General features: G+C 56.1%; 1 protein-coding gene and 1 long non-coding RNA gene across 4 annotated transcripts; one reads left to right on the top strand and one right to left on the bottom strand.

The window, feature by feature from the left end:
- The first annotated feature begins 24 nt into the window (after positions 1 to 24).
- LOC110259134 lies at positions 25 to 5,035 on the top strand. Its single transcript, XR_002341326.1, has 3 exons — positions 25 to 842; positions 1,441 to 1,539; positions 1,894 to 5,035. It is a non-coding gene; the product is annotated as an uncharacterized LOC110259134 (long non-coding RNA).
- An 8,183-nt stretch (positions 5,036 to 13,218) lies between these two features.
- Positions 13,219 to 17,632, bottom strand: LOC100622460 (leukocyte immunoglobulin-like receptor subfamily A member 2). Of its 3 annotated transcripts, XM_013990679.2 has the most exons (7): positions 17,022 to 17,632; positions 16,779 to 16,814; positions 16,322 to 16,606; positions 15,393 to 15,674; positions 14,820 to 15,119; positions 13,938 to 13,988; positions 13,219 to 13,803 (listed from the first exon to the last, which is right to left on the bottom strand). In XM_013990679.2, the coding sequence occupies exons 1-7, from the start codon at positions 17,068 to 17,070 to the stop codon at positions 13,667 to 13,669; spliced, it is 1,140 nt and encodes a 379-aa protein (XP_013846133.1). In that variant the 5' UTR covers positions 17,071 to 17,632; the 3' UTR covers positions 13,219 to 13,666. The 3 variants fall into 3 exon arrangements, with proteins under 3 accessions (XP_013846133.1, XP_013846135.1, XP_013846134.1); XM_013990681.2 differs by lacking the exon at positions 13,938 to 13,988; XM_013990680.2 differs by lacking the exons at positions 13,219 to 13,803; positions 13,938 to 13,988 and adding an exon at positions 13,995 to 14,548.
- Between the last annotated feature and the right edge of the window lie 1,308 nt (positions 17,633 to 18,940).

Genomic DNA, 18,940 nt, shown 5'->3' with positions numbered 1-18,940 from the left:
GCCTGGGTCTGCTCGCGGACCCAGACCCATGGTAGGGCTGAGCCGCGGCCCCCCGGGCCTGAAACCTAGCGCAGCCAGTGTGGGCGGCTGTGCGCCTCCGCGGGGCGCGGGCGCGAGGCTCTCCTGGGCATCCTGCCGGCAGCCCCTCCAGCAGGTTCTGAGTCTGAGACCTTGGACCCCGCGGGGCCAGAGCGGCTGCCGGCCTGCCCTGGTCAGCCGGACTCGCAGGAGCGCCCTGGGAGAAGCCTGCTCTGCAGGCTGGGTGTGCGTCCCAGAGGGCGTCCAGGGCCCCTCCGGAGGGGGACCGGCCCGCGGACCGCAGGCTGCCGAGGAAGGGGGCCGGTCCGTGCGAGGTGAGGCGTCAGTGGGGGAAAACCGGGGCGCCCTCCTGCATGGAGCGCGTTCCCGTCTCTGGAAAGGAAGTGGCAGCAAGTGTGTGGGTTATGTGCTAGAAGCCCCGGCAGTTTCCAAAAACAGAAGTGTTAGCAATGACAAATGCAGTGGCATCAACACATTTGACCCTTGATTGCAGGAGGAGCTCGTGAGCGAGGCCCCTCGTGCAGGAGGAAAGCGAATCGCGGAGCAGTTCTAGAAGGCTGTGCAGAGAGGTGAGAAGTGGAAGTTCCAGATCCTGCAGAAGAAGCGGGTATCCCGCTCGGTGTCTGCTGTGGGCGTCAGAAGGAAAGAAGCTCATGCTCAGGACACAAGTACCCGGATTTTGCACCGTGTGGATGTGAGTTCAGGATCTGACTGCAGTGGCTCAGGTGTCTGTGGAGGCGGGCGTTGGATCCCCCCAGCCCAGTGCAGAAACTTACAGGATCTGGTGTTGCGGCAGCTGCCTGGTAGGTCGCAGCTGTGGTTTGGATTTGCTCCCTGGCCCCCAAAACTTCCATATGCCGTGGGAGGAACGAGAGAGAGAGAGAAGGAACTGAGCATTTTGCAGAGGTGAAGACAGACCAGCCCGGTGCTGAAATGCTTAGATTTAAAAGGACATCTGGGAGTTCCTGTTGTGGCACAGTGGAAAGGAATCCGATTAGGAACCATGAGGTTGTGTGTGGATCCCTGGCCTCCCTCAGTGTGTTTAGGATCCAGCATTGCTTGAGCTGTGGTGGTCACAGATGCGGCTCGGATTGGCGTGGCTACGGCTGTGGTTGGGGTGTAGGCCAGCAGCTGTGGCTCCCGTTCGACCTCGAGCCTGGGAACCTTCATATGCGTGGGTGGGGCCCTAAAAAGCAAAAAAAAAAAAAAGACTTCTGTATCTTGAGCCTTCCTGGTAAATGAAGAGAAGGAAGGGCAAATTAGAAAAACCGATTCCAGCCCTGAATTGTACGCTTTAAAATGGCTAATTCTATTTTATGGACATTTCTACTTAAAAAATTCAAGGAGGACTGGCGAGGGGCCCTAAAAATGTCCTAAATGTCTTCCTCTGGAAACTGAAAGGTACCATCGAGAGAATGACGGGCTAACATTGGGCTGCGACTCCACCGAACCGGAAAGTGATGCCCGAAGATACTGGAGAAGCACATCAAGGAATGAATGGTGAGAGCGTGTATTGGGAGCCCACCTGTTTGTAAGGGTCTACAGGGCCCGGGTCATCAGGGGAGAAATCCCTGAGCACAGAGAGATCCTGGCACCTCGGACCCTGTCGAGCTGGGTCTCCCCCACTCCTCAGGCTGCATCTGTTGTGGCCAGACCCAGGCCTGTGGCTGTTCCCAGGGTGGGGGTGGAGGCCAGACCCCAGCAGTGACAAGGCCGGGTCCTTCCCGGGCTGCGCCGCCGGGGGGCGCCCCAGGCTGCATCTTCACCAGAGAGAAGGAGGGCTAGGGGGCAGGGATCCCCTCACCAGCCTTGTCGTTGCCTCTCCTTTCCCCGCATGACACACGTTCTTTGAAGGAAGCAAACGTTTTCCGCTGACCTGATGGACTGAGAGCGAAAGAAGGCGAGTTCCCAGTGAGGGTTTCCCGCTCGTGAGAGGAGCACGAGGTGATGTCGTGGAGAGAGTGAGATGCGACAGGGAGGGAGACATGGCCCCGAAGCTGTGGGACGTGCCGCAGACACACTCGCGCCCACACAGACACGCCTGCACACGTGCCCGAGGCGTGCACACGCGCACACACACACACTCGTGTGTACGAGTGCTCAGCATCCAGGACACGATGCCTGGAACCGAGTCCCCTCTGAAGCGGGAGGGGAAGGCGTGCTTGTTCCGAAAGAGCAGCGTGGGAGTGACCGGCGCCAATCAGATCGGAGACCTTCCCACGTACTTGGTCAAATTAAACGAAACCAGAGTCTTCAGCTTTACTGAGATGCAATTGGTGGAAATTGTACATGCGGAAGAGGTACCAGTGGATTCTTTATTGTTTTCGGTTTAGGGCCGCACATGAGTCACTTGGAGGTTCCCAGGCTAGGGGTGGAATCGGGGTGCAGCTGCCAGCCTGGGCCACAGCCACAACCCCTAAGGATCTGGGACACATGTGTGACCCCCAGCACAGCTCACAGCAACGCGGGACCCTTAACCCACTGAGGGAGGCCAGGGATGGAACACGAAGCCTCATAGATGCTCGTCAGGTTGGTTTCCGTTGATCCCTGATGGGAACTTCACCACGTGACACTTTGATTCATTTTTCAGTGTGAAATAGTCACCACAGTCACATATTTGATGACTCTGTGTGTGTGTGTGTGTGTGTGTGTGTGTGTGTGTGTGTATGTGAGTGTGAGTGATGTTTTCTGACCCATTCATCTGCCGACAGCCGTCGAGGTGGTTTCCGTGGCTCGGCTCCGGCTGTCGTGAGGGATGCAGCAGTGGACAGGGACGTGCAGGTGTCTCTCTGTGACGCTGATGTTACCTGCTGGGGACATAGATCAAGACGGGAAATAGCTGCATGTGGCCGGTCTGTCTCTCTCCTTCTCTTTGACAGATGTTTGCGTTCCCACCAACCATGCCCAAGGCCCTCTTTTCTGCACATGTTTGTCAGCCTTGCTGCCCTGGGTCTTTTCCCACCAGCTGTTGTAACAGGTGTGAGGGGGTCTCTCCCCTAGTGTGTGTTTCATGATTTGCCCCGAGAGGAAGGAGGCCCCCATTTAACACCTGTATTTATATATGCATGGCAACTGCAGTTTGAGGTGGGATCTCCATTCCCAGAGCAGGGATTGAACCTGGGGTCAGTGGGGAGAGCGCCGGGTCCTAAGCCCTAGACCGTCAGGGAACTCCCTCCCTCCCTGTGGTTTTGACCAGGGTTTCCCTGCTGGTCGGTGAGGGGCCGCAGCTTTTCAGGGACTGTTTGGCCATTTGGATCTTCTTTTGAGAAATATCTCTTCGGGTGTTTTGCCCCATGAACACCAGCTTGCTACTGCTTTGCATGCAGTTGTGTGTGCTCCCCCTGTGTCTGGGGAGGTGACAGCTTGTCAGAGAGACGGTTTGCAGGGATCTTCTTGCTTCTGCTCCTTCATGCTGTTGCCTGTTTCTTTTGTGTGCAGTCGCTTTCATTTGACGGGCTCTTCCTTGTCTCTTCACGTATTTGTTGCTTGTGCTTTTGGGGTCATAACCGAAGAGCCGTGTCCAAATGTGTGTCAGGAAGCTTTGCCAGGAGCGGGTTGAGGATCCGGCGGTGTCTGTGCAGCTGCTCAAGCCATTGCTATGGCGCAGCAGGTTCCATCCCTGGCTGGGGAACGTCCACGTGTCATGGGTGTCGCAAAAAAACAAACAAACAAACAAACAAGCCAGGGACGAAGAAGCAGCTTTTCCAGTGTTTTGTTCTTGCACTTTTATGGTGTCAGTCCTGAGTTTAATTTTTAAACCATTTTTTTTGGGCCAAGCCAAGGGCCTACAGAAGCTCTGGGGCCAGGGAGCCAGTCCTTCCCCTGCCGGACCACCAGGGCGCTCGCCATGGTTAAGTCCTGAACCCATTCTGAGTGGGTTTTGTGTGTGGGGTGCGTCTGGGGCCCGTGCCGTCCTGTGTGTGGATGTCTCGTGTCCCCACCATCATTTATTTATGGAAGGGCTGTCCTGCCCCAGTCGTGTGTTCTGGCACCCTGTCAAGGATTAACTCACGGCTTCTCAAGACAATTCTTTCGCCTCATCCGTCAGGCAAGTCACAGGTGTCTGATGTGCTTTGGTCCGTTGATGGGGATTTATCCTGTGGCGTTGGCAGTGTCCTATTTCCCTGAGTCTTCGTGTTTCTCGTTGCTTTGCTCTGGTGTCTGTGGGTTTGCCCATCAGCCCATTAGAGATTCTGGAAGCTCTGAAAGATTTTCTGTGGACGTGCCAACTCTGCTTTCCTCCCTCCTGGGGAGAAGATGCCGAGTTGCTTGCCTTGGCCCCTCCCTCAGCCCTGCACCCCATTTCCCTGAGGGATGATGGGGGAGGCTGAGGCAGGGGGCAAGCTCCCTGTTCCACCTACAGACGAGGGCCCCTCCCCTCGTTCTTGCAGGTTGGCTGTGCCCCTGCTGAGAGTCCTGTCCCTTTTCCGAGTTCTTTGCTGCCCCCACGTGTGCCTGGAGCCCCGGCGCTCCCTGTGCTCTGAGTGGAGTGGCAGGCAGGTCTCTCAGGGGACACCTGAATCCTGGGGGTGTCACCTGCAGCCTCACTCACTGTCCTCAGAGGGAGGGGGAAGCCTGGGCAGAGGGCGGGGGCCTCTCAGTGTGGAGCTGTGCCAGCCTCAGGGAGGGGTGCCAGGGCTAAAGAGAAGCTGCCTTATTCTCCATTTCAAAGTGGTTTTTCTTGGGTTTTTGCTTTTCTGCAGTGCTGCAACTCATCTGGACACTGGAGTTTGCAGGAAAGTTAAATGGGCCAAATATCGTTGTTTTATCAGCCTCTCTAACCGAAGGGTCTTTAAAAAGACCCTGTGCTGGCCCAGCTGGGCACACAGTCTTTGAGGTATTCACGCAGGGTTTCCCAAGGGCAGACTCTTCATTGGAGGGAAATAATGCCCCCTGTTCCACTGGAAGTATGTCTCATTGTGGTGTTTCTTTTTTTTCTTTTAAATCAATTCTTGGGCTGCTCTTGCGGCACATGGAGGTTCTCAGGCTAGGAGTCGAATCTATGCTGTAGCTGCCGGCCTATGCCCGAGCCCAGCAACGTGGGATCCGAGGCGCGTCTGCGACCCACACCACAGCTCATAGCCATGACAAATCCTTCACCCACTGAGCAAGGCCAGGGATCAAACCTGCAACCTCATGGTTTTTAGTCGGATTCATTAACCACTGAAGAATGATGATAACTCCTCATTCTGGTTTTATTTTTTTTTTTAAATACATTTTTAGAGTTTAAAGTACAGTGTGTCCCATTCTGAACATGGTCTTGGTCCAAGGACAGACTCTGCTGCGTCTCTCTTGCGCCCTCTGATGGCCACCCGGAGAGGGCTCTAGGCTGGGAGAAGAGGGCCTTTCAAGCCCCCCCCCCCCCGCCCCAGTCCCAGAGGGGACTTTTTTCCTGAGCTCCAGGTCCTTGTGTACCCCTGCCTCCTCTATATTTCCCCCTCAGTTCATTGTTCGCCATTAGATATGCTCTTCTCTGCAGGCTCGTGGCGCTGTCTTCTGTCTGACTGAGGAAGCTCCTTTAGGACTAGAGCGCCAGGGGTTCTGCTGTGTTGGGTGGTTCCTCGTGAGTGGAGGTTGATTGGGCCCCTCTCTGACTCAAGCGGGTGGTTTGTCTTTCCTGGATTGTCAGTGCGGTGGTTTGATTTCTGCATATCAAACCAGCCTTGCATGCCTGGGATAAGCTCCCCTTGGATGTGGCATAGCATTTTGAAAAGACAGTGTAAAATTTGATTTGAAGGTCACGTTTATGCTCTCGGGGGAGAATGGCCTGCAGATTTTGTTGTGTGTCTTGCGTTGTCTTTGTTTAGTTTTGTCATTAGAGTGTGGCCTCGTAAAGTACAGAGCATTTCCTCTTCATTTGGTGTCTGGGAGAGATTGTGCAGAATTGTTGTTATAGTTCTTACCTGTTTTCTAGAATTTAAAGCCAAGGCTCTGAGGCCTGGCGTTCTCTTTGGGGAGAGTTTTATCAAATGATGAATTAAATTTCTTGAATGAGAGCTTGGCAAATGCTTTCAAAAAGTCTGACAAGAAAAGTGTTAGTGAGTCTGGGACAGATGGGTTTAGTGTACGTGTTTCTGGTTGTGTAAATTAAGACCTTAATTGAGAACTGTGTCATTACCCATTAGTGTTTCAGGTATGTCGGTGCTACCCAACAGTTCCTTGCTATGTCAAACGTGGAAAAACATGCATGTATAGAGAGTAGGATATTCCAAGGGTGTTTATAGTAGCAATACTTATAAGTGCAACAGCTGTGGTATAGGTCACAAGATGCAGCTTGGATCTGGCATTGTTGTGGCTGTGGCAGAGGCTGGCAGCTGAAGCTCTGATTTCAGTCTGGGAACATCCATGTGCTGTGGGTTCAGCCCCAAAATGAAAAATAAATAAATACTAGCAAGAAATTGAAAACATAGTGAATTTCTTTGGAAAAAAAGGGATTGTAGGTTAAAGCACATTTTGGCGTATTCGTAAAATGTCATAAAGCAGGTCAGTTTCACCAGCTGCTGTTGCTTCAAACATCAGTTCGAGGATGAATGAATCGGGGTCTAACGCTCAGCATCGTGTTTATAATGAGCAGTGGCGTAGAGTTCCCGCTGAGGCCCAGGGGTTTAATGCTCTGGCTTGTCTCTGCGGAGGGGCTGGTTTGATCCATGGCCTGGAGCATGGGCTGCACACCAGATTTTGTGTGTTGGTTTGCGTTTTATGGCCACACCCATGGCATATGGAGGTTCCCAGGCTAGGGGTCCATTGGAGCTGTAGCCGCCGGCCTACACCACAGCCACAGCAATGCCAGATCCAAGACAGGTCTATGACCTACCCCACAGCTCATGGCAATGCCAGATCCTTAACCCACGGAGCGAGGCCAGGGATCAAACCCACAACCTCATGGTTCCTAGTGGATTGGTTTCCACTGAGCCACAATAGGAAATCCTATACACCAGATCTTAAGCCATGGTCACTTGCTGGGCACTTGGGTTGCTCCTGTATCTTTCTGTTATAAATGGGTGCTGGAGTTCTCATTGTGGCCCCGTGGAAAAGAATCCGACTAGTAGAGTTCTTTTGTGGCTTGGTGGTTATCGAGTCTGAATAGCATCATTGAGGAGGCAGGTTCGATTGTTGGCTTTGCTCTGTGGGTTCAGTATCTGGCATTGTGATGAGCTGTGGTGTAGGTCACAGTCATGGCTTGGATCCTGTGTTGGTGTGGCTGTGGGGTAGTCCAGCAGCTACAGGTCCAATTCTATCCCTAGCCTGGGCACCTCCATATGCCCAGGGTGCGACCCAAAAAGCAAAAAGTAAAGCCAAACAAAACAAAACAAAACATCTGACTAGTATCCATGAGGATGCAGGTTTGATCCCTGGCCTCACTTAAAGGGTCAGGGATCCGGCATTCCCGTGTGCTATGGTGTAGGTAGCAGATGTGGCTTCAGGTCTGCACTGCCATGGTTGTGGCATAGGCCAGCAGCGGTAGCTCCAGGTCAGCCCCTAGCCTGGGAACTCACATATGCCGCAGGTGAGGCACTATCCGAGTCTCACCAGGCCCCACACACCCTCATTGCCAAAGCCACATCCAGGGAGAGAGACGGGTCCAGGGCAGGCAGGTGAGGATGCAGGGCAGGGCCAGGAGCAGCCCTGTCTAATTCCAGTTCCTTTTTCTGCCACAATGTATTTGTTTCCCTTTGGTTCACAGCTGTGGTGAAAGGTCCAGGGTGGATCGAGAGCTGCCTCGTGTCTGCAGAGAGACTTGAGGCAGAAGCCCAGGCTCAGGCTGGTTCCCAGAGGCTCCTGGGGGCACCGGAGGGGGAGGCTTTGCAGGAGAAAGTGGCCCAGCCCAGCCTGGGGGCGGGCAGCCTGCAGAGGGTGGTCAGGTGGTGGCCCATCTTCCTGGTGAGTTTCACCTGCTCCCCAGGCAGCAGCTCCACGGGAAGTCAGGGAGGTGGGCGTGTGTGTGGGGATACCCAGGGCCTTCGGGTACAGAGGGCCCGGTTCAGGTCTTCTGCAGCAGCTAAGCAGCTTCCATGGCCTCCTGGGTTTTCGCCCCTGCTCCTGAGGCGGCTTCTGCTCCTCCTGGAAGAGGCTGCAGCCCCCTCACCACTTTTGCATTTTCCGGAGAGCTCGGCACCCTCGTGATTCTGCTCAGCATTTAAGGAAAAGCGCATCCCCTCCAAGCCTCATCACAGTGGACAAAGAAGGCCAGCGAGAGGTAGGTGTGAGATGTGGGCAGATGCCTGTTGACCAGGCGGTCGATGGTGGCCTCCACCTCGGTGGAATGATTCTGACGCATCTGGGTGCTCCTGGTGGGTCAGCAATACGGAGTGCAGCTCAGAAGATGGTGTGGGCTGGTCCTGGAGGCAGAGGATGGGGGAGCGGTTTGTTCCAAGGCTGGGACTGGGAAACGCTTGGAGGGAGGTCGGAGGCTGGAGGGCGGGTTCCCTGGGTCTGTTCCGTCCAGACACGGCTGGAGCCGAAGACCCAGCTGAGGGGCCAGTGAGAGCACTGCTTTGCTTCCAGTTCTGACTCTGCTCTTCCTTGACCCTGTGGGCCTTGGGGAGGTCACTTCCCTTCCTGCGACTTGTCAATGCAGCCTTTCTTCCTCCCACCACCCAGGCCGACAGCCAGGGATTATGGAGGAGGTGCTATATCCAGACATGAGCTTCCTTGTGAAGGTGGCCAGGTCCTTCCCGGGACTCATGGAACTCTGATGGTGAAAATGGGCAGTGCGTGTGTCGGTGATGGCTCTGGTTTGGTGACTTGTGTAGGCAGAGAAGGAGAGAGGACAGCGCGACAGGAACAGGTGAACATCCAGTAGCCTTGTGATGAGTGAGTGTGGGGACTTTTGCAGAAAGACGGACCCAGACGGACAGAGGTGAGCACAGGTGCGGTGAGGGGCTGGCATTGTGGACCAGGGAGAGGGGAGCTGTGCCAAGGGCTGGAGCCATCAGGGCTCCTGCCCCTCGTCCCACAGGGTCTGGGGCCCCTGCAAGTGTGCCTGGAGTCTGTCCTTCAGGCCACAGCCTTGAGGAAGGAAGGTATGGAGACGTGGCTGTTTGGACGTGAGGGCAGCAGGATGTGGGAATACAGAGTGAGACGGCCCCAGCATCAGTCTGACCACGAAGTGATGCCTGGATCAGTACCTGAGTGGTGCGTGTGCATTTCTCAGGAAACCCTTAAATGAATCCTACAACAAGCACATTCCCTGTGGAATGGAGTTCTTTGTTGTCTTCATGGTCCGGGAGGTTTGGGCAGGAGTCTGTGATGTGAAAACCTGGCTCAAGGGTCGGTCCTTGAGAAGAACCACACGTGATACCTCTGGTTGTGTGTGTCTGGGGAGAGGAGATGACTCCTGGATGAGTTGGGCCTGAGGGGGGCGTCAGCTTGGCTGGTGCTGGAGAGGTCAGCTCATTCTGACCACCAGCCTCGTGGGATGTCAGGTGGGGGCCCTTGGAGTTTCCTGAGGGCAGGTGGAGACCCTGGAAGGATGCTTTGCAGGGGCGGGTCCTGCGGTAGTGGAGGTTGGGGCCATGCGAAGCAAATCCCGCAGCTGGGCATGAGGTCCTGGGGCAGGAACGCCAGGAAGGAGGCTGCTGGGGTCGCACCAGCACGTCCTCCTGCATCTTGCCCTGAGCTCAACTGTGGTGTGGGACCAGGCCAGGGATGGGAAGGGCTCAGGGCCAGGCCTGTGGGCTGGTTTGTTGTCTGTGGGCTGGGAGAGGGCGAAGACTCGAGGGCCCCTGCGGCGTCCCCTTGCTGGTCCAGGGGACAAGTGGGGCCATCGGAGGATGGAGGAGCCCGGGGCAGAAGGGGCTCAGGGAGGTGTTGATGCTCCTGTCCTCTGACTCCTGGAGGCCCCCTCCCTCCTGGGCTGGGTGTGTGGTTGCATTTCTCCCAAACCCTTGCCCTTTCCGATGTCCTGGTTGCTCTCAGCAGCAGCCCCCCCTCGTCATCCCTCTGCATCCAGACCTAGAGTCATTTCCCGCCCACCGCTTGCCCCCGGCCAGTCACTCCTCCTCTGATGGCTGTCAGGCTCCGTTTCCATGCTGTGGGCAGAGCACCAAGTGGTGACAGGGAGCCGTGGTTTCTCTGTGTGTGTCTTCATCAGTGTCGGGCTTCTGGGTGGTTGTCCTGTTGTGTTTCCTGTGAATTCCCCGGTGAGCCCACCTGCAGACGTGCTGGAACCTGCTGGCTGCGTTTTCTTGTCCTTTCTCTTTGTGGCAGGCAGAGCTCTTCCCCTGAGACCCAGCTCCTGTACCCATGGGGGGTCACATCCGGCTGTTGGAAATTGTGGGCTCACACTTGGACAGCAGCTCTCTAGAGCGCAGGACGCTGCACGACGGAGGCCACAGCTAGAGGTGGAATGTCTAGGTTATCTGGTCGTTCCGGGTTCCAGCTTTTCAGGAAGTGCCCACTGGCTGTGGACAGAGGCTGATGCAGTTCACGTTCCCAGGAGCCGTGTGTGTGGGTTCGGATCTCCCCACCTGCTCCTCGCCAGTGGTTAATCGGTTTTTTTCACGTTTGGTCAGTGTGGTTGGTTTTAGCTGGTATTTCCCTTGGTCTTTGTTGCATTTCTCTAATGGCCAGTGTGCTGAACCCCCTTTTCTGTGCTCGCTGTCCCCTGGGTATCGTCTGTGTGGAAATGTCTATTCAAGCCTTTTGATAATTTTTCAAAATATTGGGAGTTTGCCTCATGGCTTAGTGGTTAATGAACCGAACTAGTATCCATGAGGATGGGGTTCGGTCCCTGGCCTCGCTCAGTGGGTTGTGGAATCGCCGTTACCGTGAGCAGTGGTGTAGGTCGCAGATGCTGCCTGGATCTCGTGTTGCTGTGGCTGTGGTGTGGGCCGGCTGCTGTAGATCTCATTCGACCCCTAGTGAGGGAACCTCCATATGCCACAGGTGCCACCCTAAAAAGATAATAAGTAAATAAAACTGGGTCATTCTTTTGATTGAGTTAAAGGTGTTCTTTCTATTTCAGGATCCTCTACGCTGATGAGACAGAGGGTGTGCAGGCATTTTTTTTTGAATTTTTACCTTGTCTTTATTGTTTTTGATGCATGTGTACTTTATATTTTGATGAGGTTCAATTCATCTATGCTTCCTTTTCTTCTTGTCCTTGTTAGTGTCCTATCTAAGAAATGCTGTCAAGTTCACAGTTACAGTGACTTACTTCTGTTTTCTCTAGAAGCCTTTCTGCTCTTCCACTGATCCATTGGAGCTGATTTGTGGGTATGATGAGGGTAAGGCTCCAGCCTTGTTCTTCTGCAGGTGGAGACCCCGATTTCCCCGCTCCGCTGGTTGAAGAGAGTGTCCTTTCCCCACGTGGGAGTCTTGGCCGCTTTGTAAAACCTCAGCTGATCCTTTGTGTGGGTTTGCGTGTTGTCCTTCGGTTTTATTGCAAGCATGCATTCTGATGCCGGCACCATGGTGCTGAGATCCTGCGACTCTGTCATAAAGTTTTACTTGAGGAGGTATGCGGTGTCCAACTTCGTTGTTTGTTCTCAAGATGTTTTGGCTCTTGTGGATCTTTTGCTCTTACTTTCTCTTAGAGAAATGTTTTTTGTTTTATTTGATTTTCAAAAAAGTTTATCCGAGTATGGTTGAGTATGTCGTGTTAGTTTCAGGTGTACAATGAAGTGAATTGCATCTGCATGTACATATATACACTCTCGTTCAGATTTTTTTTTCCTTGGTTTCATTTTTAGAGCCACACTTGCAAAATATGGAAGCTTCCAGGCTTAGGTTTCATCGGAGCTGTTGCGCCAAATGCCTCCACACCCACAGCCACGCCAGATTGGAACTGTGTCTGTGACCTACAGCACAGCTTCTGGTGATGCCGGGTAGTTAACCCACTGAGCGAGGCCAGGGATCCAACCCACATCCTCATGGAGACGAGTCGGGCCCTTCACTCGCTGTGGGTGCCACCAGAGGCAACTCCTCCGGTTCTTTAGCATACAGTTTATTCCAGATGATTGAGTGGATGGCCCTGTGCCTTTCAGGCTCCCTGATGGTTGTTATTTTCTGTGGAGTAGTGCATGTGGGTTAGTTCCAAATGCCTGATTCCTCTCCCAACGTTTCGCCTTTGGAAACCTGAAGTTTGATTTCTGTTGTGTCCGTCTGTGTCTGTTTTGTAAATGCATTATTGATACCATGTTAAAACCGAGATTCCCTGTGTCCATGCTGTCTGTCGCATGCTCTCTGTCTTTCTCTGTCTGAGTCACTGACCTCCGTGTGCGCGTCTCGAGGTCCATGTGTGTTGCTGCAAACAGCACTCTTCCATTCGGCTTCCCTCCCTGGGCCTCACCCGTTGTATCCACGTACCGTGTCTTCGTCTCCCTCCTCTGCCGACGACCACGAGGTTGGCTGTTGTAAATGGGGCCGCGCTGGTCACGGGGTTGCGTGGATCTTTTCAAATGGTGGTTTTCCCTGGATAGATGCCCAGGAGTGGGATTGCTGGGTCCTGTGGTGGTTCTACATTTAGTTTTCTGAGGAACCCCCATACTGTTCTCCATGGTGGCTGCACCAAGTTACCTTCCCACCAGCACCGTAGGGGGGTTCCCATTTCTCCACAGCCTCCCCAGCATTTATTTTTTGTGGACTTGAAGAAATTTTTAACTAATTTATACATATATATTTGCTTTTATGGTCGAACCCATGGCAAGGACCAGGGGTCAAATTGGAGCTTCAGCTGCCTGCCTACACCACAGGTCACAGGCACGCCAGAACCTTCACCCACTGGGCAAGGCCAGGGATGGATCCTGTGTCCTCATGGATACTCATGAGATTCACTTCCCCTGAGCCCCAACGGGAACTCCCATCACACAACTCTCTTCCCTGCTTCCCACCTCTGCCTTCAGTGCATTTGCACGGGCACCCTGACGGTGGCCAGGAAGAGACAGTCTAAAGACAGACAAAGGCCACGAGGATGGGCTTTTGACAAATGACATATTCTTAGGGTCCATTTATCAGCACGGCACCTGGCTGTCACCTCAAACACCAGGGTGTCCCTGCAAAGTGCAGGTGCTTCTGGAAGAACTGCACTGGGTGACATGTGATGAGGAGGGGAGGGCTGGAGATTCCAGAAAGGGCTTAAGGGAATCATTTTGGATTCATCCGTTCCAAAGCATACCTGATTCTTCCTCACTTGTTCAGTTCTTTCTTTATTTTTATTTATTTATTTGTTTATTTTTCTCTCTCTCACTCTTTTTTTCCCCCTCTTGTTCAGTTCTTTAAACCATCTTTTGCTTCTGGCTGCAGAGGTGGAGGTCAGTAGTACACATGAGAGAATGTGGAATTAAATTAAAGGACAAATATCCCCCATGAAATTGGGCCAGAGCATGCAGGTGTGTCAGGTGTGGGGACACACCTGCCATGTGGGCTGTGCCTCATGTCCCAGGTGAGAGAGGACAGGCCGTCAGGGAGAGGCATCTGTGGAGGAGGAGAGCACCTCGGTGTAACAGAGGCAGAGCCCTGCACGGGGACTCCCCAGTCCTCCGCCTGCACCCACACCCCGTCTCTCTCTCCATGGTCTCAGCAGGCAGTTCTCACATCACTGCAGATTCTCTTCCAGAACCTGCTGGGCCCATCGGGTCATTGCCTGGGCTCTGCCACTCTGGATGGTGCCCTTTTGCCTCTGTGCTCAGCTCCTGGCCGCGTCTTGGGTTCCTCCATGGCCGTGTCGAGGCTGGAAGAGCAGAATCCCGAGGCCCAGCAGGATCAGGCCAGCCACGGCCATCCGGATGATGTTCCCCACTGTGTAGTCTTGTGGGGGAGAGGCTAGGGGTTGTGAACAGAGAGGTCACAGAGGTGAGGGCAGACCCCAGTCCCCCCAGAATCCTGGGCACAGCCTCCCCTTTATAGGACCTGCACCCCAGAACCCAGGCCCATAACTGAGGATTCCTCCTCCTCACCATTCCTGGGATCTGTGTGGTTTTGTGATGGGTGGATGGTGTCTGCTGGTCCTGAGAATCATGAAGTGGGGTTTGGGTGAGGAGTTGGGGACACGCAGCCCTTCCCTGGGTTCTGTGTCCCCCTCTGTGGAGTCTGCCCTGTGTCCCCTCTTGTATGAGTATCTCAGACATTTCTGGGGTCAGGACCTGTGCTGACTAAGCTCCAACAGGGCAGACTCGGACCCGTCCCCTGAGACCATGAGCTCCCGTGGGTCACGAGGGTGTGACAGCCCTGCTTCCCATGACACACCCCCACCTGCAGCCGACCCTCCCTTTCCCCTCTGCAAGCCTGACTCTGTGAGCCCATCTTCAGAGCCCATCCTCAGGGCAGGTGAGGGGCGCTGCTTCTCCCAGGCTGAGCGCCTACACTCCCTCACCGTGACCCCCTTTCCATCACCCTCCGACCCTTGGTGCCTCTGGAGTCCTGTGGTCCCCCTGCATCTCCTGCCCAAATGCCAGCCCTCCTGAGAGACCAGCCGTGCTGGGGTCTGTGATCTTGGTCCCTAGGCGATCGAGGCCTCTGGTCACTCCGTGTCCTAGTGTTGTTCTCCCCATGTGAGGGGCTGCAAGGCCTGCAGACCAGGGGATCGAGACGTGGGTCTCTAGCATTTCCCCCTTTGGGTCAGCCCTGAGTCCTCTAGCCTCCCTCTACTCTCCAGGAGCACGGCTGGACCCCAGCAATGAGGATGCAGCTGGTGGGGGGGAAGGGAGTTGCCATCCCTCTGAGAGTGGCTTCCCCTCCTTCTCTGACCTCCTTACTCCCCCCCAAGCCAAGAGCTGCTCTGGGGTCATCAGCACCCTGAACTGACCAGGACCCAGAGGGCCAGGGCTGGGGTTCCTTACCTGAGATCAAGAGCTGCAGGGGGTCACTGGGGTTTGACAGCACGTAGGGGGAGGTGCTCTGTGAGCCATAGCACCTGTAGGTCCCATGGTGGGCTGAGGTCATAGGACTCAAGGTGAAGTTGGCCTGAAGGGGTGCAGTTGTGTCCTGCAGACGCAGGCTCTGGGCAGGAGCCAGCGACCCCTCCTTGAACAAGTGGAAGGTGTCCAACACGATCTCAGAGCGACACTGCAGGGTCACGTTCTTTCCCCAGGACACTGAGGTCCCTGGATGGGCTGAGAGGGAGGGTTTCTGGTACATTCCTGGAGGAGAGGAGGAGGGATGTATAGAGAGTTGCCTCCTGCCACACAGCCTTGACCCTGAGCTGAGGGACACTGTCCTCTCTCTAGGGACCCTGTCTGGGACCCCTTCTCAGGCCCTCTGTGTGGGTCTCTTATCTCCACATTCCCACCCCCTTTCCCTTAGACCACTGCCCCTTCTCAGTCTCTGCTCCAGGCCCCTCTCTCGGGACCCCATCACCACTGTCTGTCTCCTGGGCACAGAGTCAGGCCATGGGCAGGACAGGGGCTCCTCACCCACGATCAGGACGTCCAGGGGGGCACTGGGGGCTGACCACGCATCGGAGATGTTGTGTGCAGCGTAGCACCTGTACCGGCCCCCTCGGGTGTGGCTCACACGACCCAGGGGGAAGTCGGGGCTGTGCTGGCCATCAAGCCGGAGGGGAGGTGTGCTTCCCTCATCCTTGGTCAGAGCGAGTCTGCCAAAGCCGGCGTCTGAGCGACACTGGAGGGTCAGTCTGTCTCCGAGGAGCACGAGGGAGCCCGGCTGGGCCGAGAGGGAGGGCTCCCTGTACACACCTGGGGAGGTGGGGATGGTGGCCCTGAGGGACGTGCCCCCCACATTGCTCCCTGGGGCTGCAGGGAGAGTTCTCTCTGGTCCCCCTCAAGCTTCCTGCCTGTAGTTCCCCCTGGGAGGCCCGTGTCAGTCCCCTCCCTGATGCCCACTTAGCTGCAGGCTCCACTGGGCGCTGAGCTTAGGTCAAGGGTCCAGGAAATAGATGGGCTGGGGGCCCTCACCTGTGACCTGGAGATGCAGAGGGTCACTGGGCTGAGACCACAGGTAGGATCAGAGCTGGGAGAATCATAGCATCTGTAGGTGCCCCCGTGGGAGGCGTTCACGGGGCCCAAAGGGAAGAGGGCCTCCCTCCTTCCCGAGTTCCCAAATTTCCTCCACGTGCTGCGTCGGGGTGGTTCAGCACCTCCCTCCTTCAGCAGGTGTAGTGTGCCCGACCAGAACTGTGAGCTAAGGAGAGGGACACGTTCCCTCCTGACGCCACCACGGGGTTCGGGTGGGCTGAGAGGGAGGGTGCTCTGTACAATCCTGAGGGAGCAGGAGGACGGTGTTAAAGGGGGGCCTTCACCCCACTCCCCCTGAGCCCACAGTCTGCTCGCCCTGCCTGTGAGGAGGAGCCCAGTGTGGGAGGGACCCGGGTCCTCCCTCTTACCTGTCACCACGAGGGCCAGGGGGTCACTCTGCCGTGAGCAGCCCTTCATGCTGCGATAAGCACACTGGTACTGCCCTGCATGGCGGGAGCTCAAGGATTCAAAGTGGAACCGGGCTGTGTTCCTGGAGTCCTGTGTGGCTTCATCCTCCCAGAGTCCAGAGTCCCCCACTTTATACAGACGGTAGACCTCAGCCTGCGGGGACCCCTGACACCAGAGGGTCACAGGGCTCCCCTTGGGGACAATGGGTCCTGGGTCAGCCCGGATGGAGGGTTTGGGAAGGACCCCTGGAAAGGAATCAGACCTGGAGTGTCAGGGTGCCCTTCTCCCTCGGCCTGTCTCCCCAGGATTCACCCCTGGGCCTGCCCAGCCTGGGTACCATCAGCCCCACCCACTGTGCCCCCCTCCCCCAGGACAGAGGCTGGTTGGGTGGAAGCAGGGGGTGTTGGGGGGACTCACCTGCCTGGACCTGGTCCCATGGGCGCCAGCACAGCCCTGGAAGAGAGTCCCCATGAGCCCCACCCCTCTCCACACAGATGCTCCAGGTCTGGTCTGGCCCTTGGGTGCTGGGGTCAGATCTGGGGCTGAGCCCATCCCCCCGCCCCAGAAGTTCTTCCCCGACTGAGGCTCCTGTGTCCCCGGGTCTCTCAGGGCCCAGCCCTGGGGGGAGAGGAGCCCAATCCCTCCTTCCCCATGGCTCACCGAGGCAGAGAAGGGCCATGAGGCTCTGGGTTGTGCTGCCGCCTCCCATGGTCCCCAGCCGTTGAGGTGACTCGCCCAGTCCTCAGAGGCAGCGGGACAGAGAGAGGCAGAGTGTGTGACCGAGGCCCAGGCTCCGAGTTGCTCAGCGGGGGTTCCTCCTCAGCCGGACTCCGGACTCCGCTCTCCCTAGAGGATGCGGCCGAGGGCGTGGCCGTCTCTGAGCACCTCTGAGGCCACCTCTGAGCCTCCCCACATCCCCTCCGAGGGTCTGCCCTCCGGCCTCCACCTCCTGCCAAATCCCCATCCAGAGAGCGCCGTGTCCCAGACCCGGGGGCCGGAGGCAGCAGCAGGGCCCAGGGCTGCCCCGAGCTGTCCGGTTCTCCCTCTGCCTCTGACTTGGGCTGTGGGGTCTGCAGCAAGAACTTCCCTTTCCTGCGCTTCTGCAAATGCACACCCTGTTCCTGCCTTTCATCAGCGCGTCCTTTTGGTCGGTGTCTGTTGAGCAATGAGCACGTTTGGTCAGGATGGCAGACACTGGGCTTCCTCTGGACTCGCGGGGCTGAGATGAATGAAGCCAGGCATCACCACTGCTTCTGTGGCAACAATTCGGTGTAGTCTTAGACTGTTCCAAGGTGGGGAAAAAACAGGAAAGCAAGACCCTGAGCGTCATGACCAGGTGAGTGTCATGAAGCCTGGGTGCGGGTTGGGAAGGCTCCTCCTGGTGGCTGGATGCGGGGGTGCGGGGGGGTGGGTGGGGGTGGGCTGTGCTCTGTGCTCTGGGCGGTCCTGGTGGTGGTGGCGTCACCTGGACCAGACAGGTCTTGAGTGGTTCTCAGGAGGGATTGCAGTCAGGCCCTGGGTCACGCAGGGTCTTGAGCACCATGTAAGTATTTTGGATTTTCTCTTTAAAGCAATGGGAAGGTCTTAGGCAGTAGAGAGTGCGGACAGATTTCTCTTTTAAAAAGGCTGCCACCGAGTTCCCGTGTGGCTCAGTGGAAATGAATCTGACTAGTATGCACAAGGATGTGGGTTCGATCCCTGGCCTTGCTCAGTGGGGGAATGATCCGGCATGGCTGTGAGTTCTGGCATAATTTGCAGACACGGCTCAGATCCCTTGTGGCTGTGGCTGTGGCTGTGGCTGTGTTGTTGGCCAGTGGTTGCAGCTGCCATTTGAACCTTAATCTGGGAACCTCCATATGCCATGGGAGCAACACCAAAAAGCAAATAAATAATAACAAAAGTCACCACCATGGAGGGGATGTAATGCAGGAGGGCTCCAGTGATAATTAACTTCTTAAGAGCCAACCCCCAACGTCCTGCTGGCTCCCGGATGGTTTGTTGATCGGTGATTTAGGTGGTTCCCCGTGGTTTTCTCATATGACCCTTCCCAGGAACCTGTGGCACTAAACATGTTCTCAGTGGAGTGGAAAGCAAAAGGCAGGCTTCCTCGTCCGGCAGACAGGCAGTGCCCTGGCCCGTTCAGTCTGGCCGAAGATGCCGTGTGCGGGGGCGCAGCGCCCAGGGAGCTCTGGGGGTGCGTGTATTCACAGGGAAGGGTTTCCCTGGGATGGGCTTGGCTGAGGAGGGGGCGCTGTGCTCGCAGGGGTGGGTGCGGTTGGGCTCTAGGAAGAGGCTTTGGAGGTGGGAGAGGAATGAGCCCGAAGGATCGGGGGCCTCCTTTGGAGGAGCAGGAAGGAGGTGCATGCGCCGGCATAGACGGACGTCGCGAGGCTCCCGGGGGTCAGGGACCTTGTGGAGCAGGGCCCAGGGGCCCAGCAGTGTGGATTCGGGGGTTGAGTGTGAGGTGGGGGAGAGGGGGATGCTGCCTGTGCTTCCAGTGTGGGCCTTGGTTTTCTGGAGGAGCCAACGGGGCCGCCAGCAGCGGGAGAAGGATGCCCACAGGAGTGGGGCCTGGCGGG

The sequence above is a fragment of the Sus scrofa genome, unplaced genomic scaffold, assembly GCF_000003025.6.
Source record: "Sus scrofa isolate TJ Tabasco breed Duroc unplaced genomic scaffold, Sscrofa11.1 Contig890, whole genome shotgun sequence".
In the NCBI taxonomy this organism is placed as follows: Eukaryota; Metazoa; Chordata; class Mammalia; order Artiodactyla; family Suidae; genus Sus; species Sus scrofa.
This window is presented reverse-complemented; position numbering and strand designations above follow the sequence as displayed.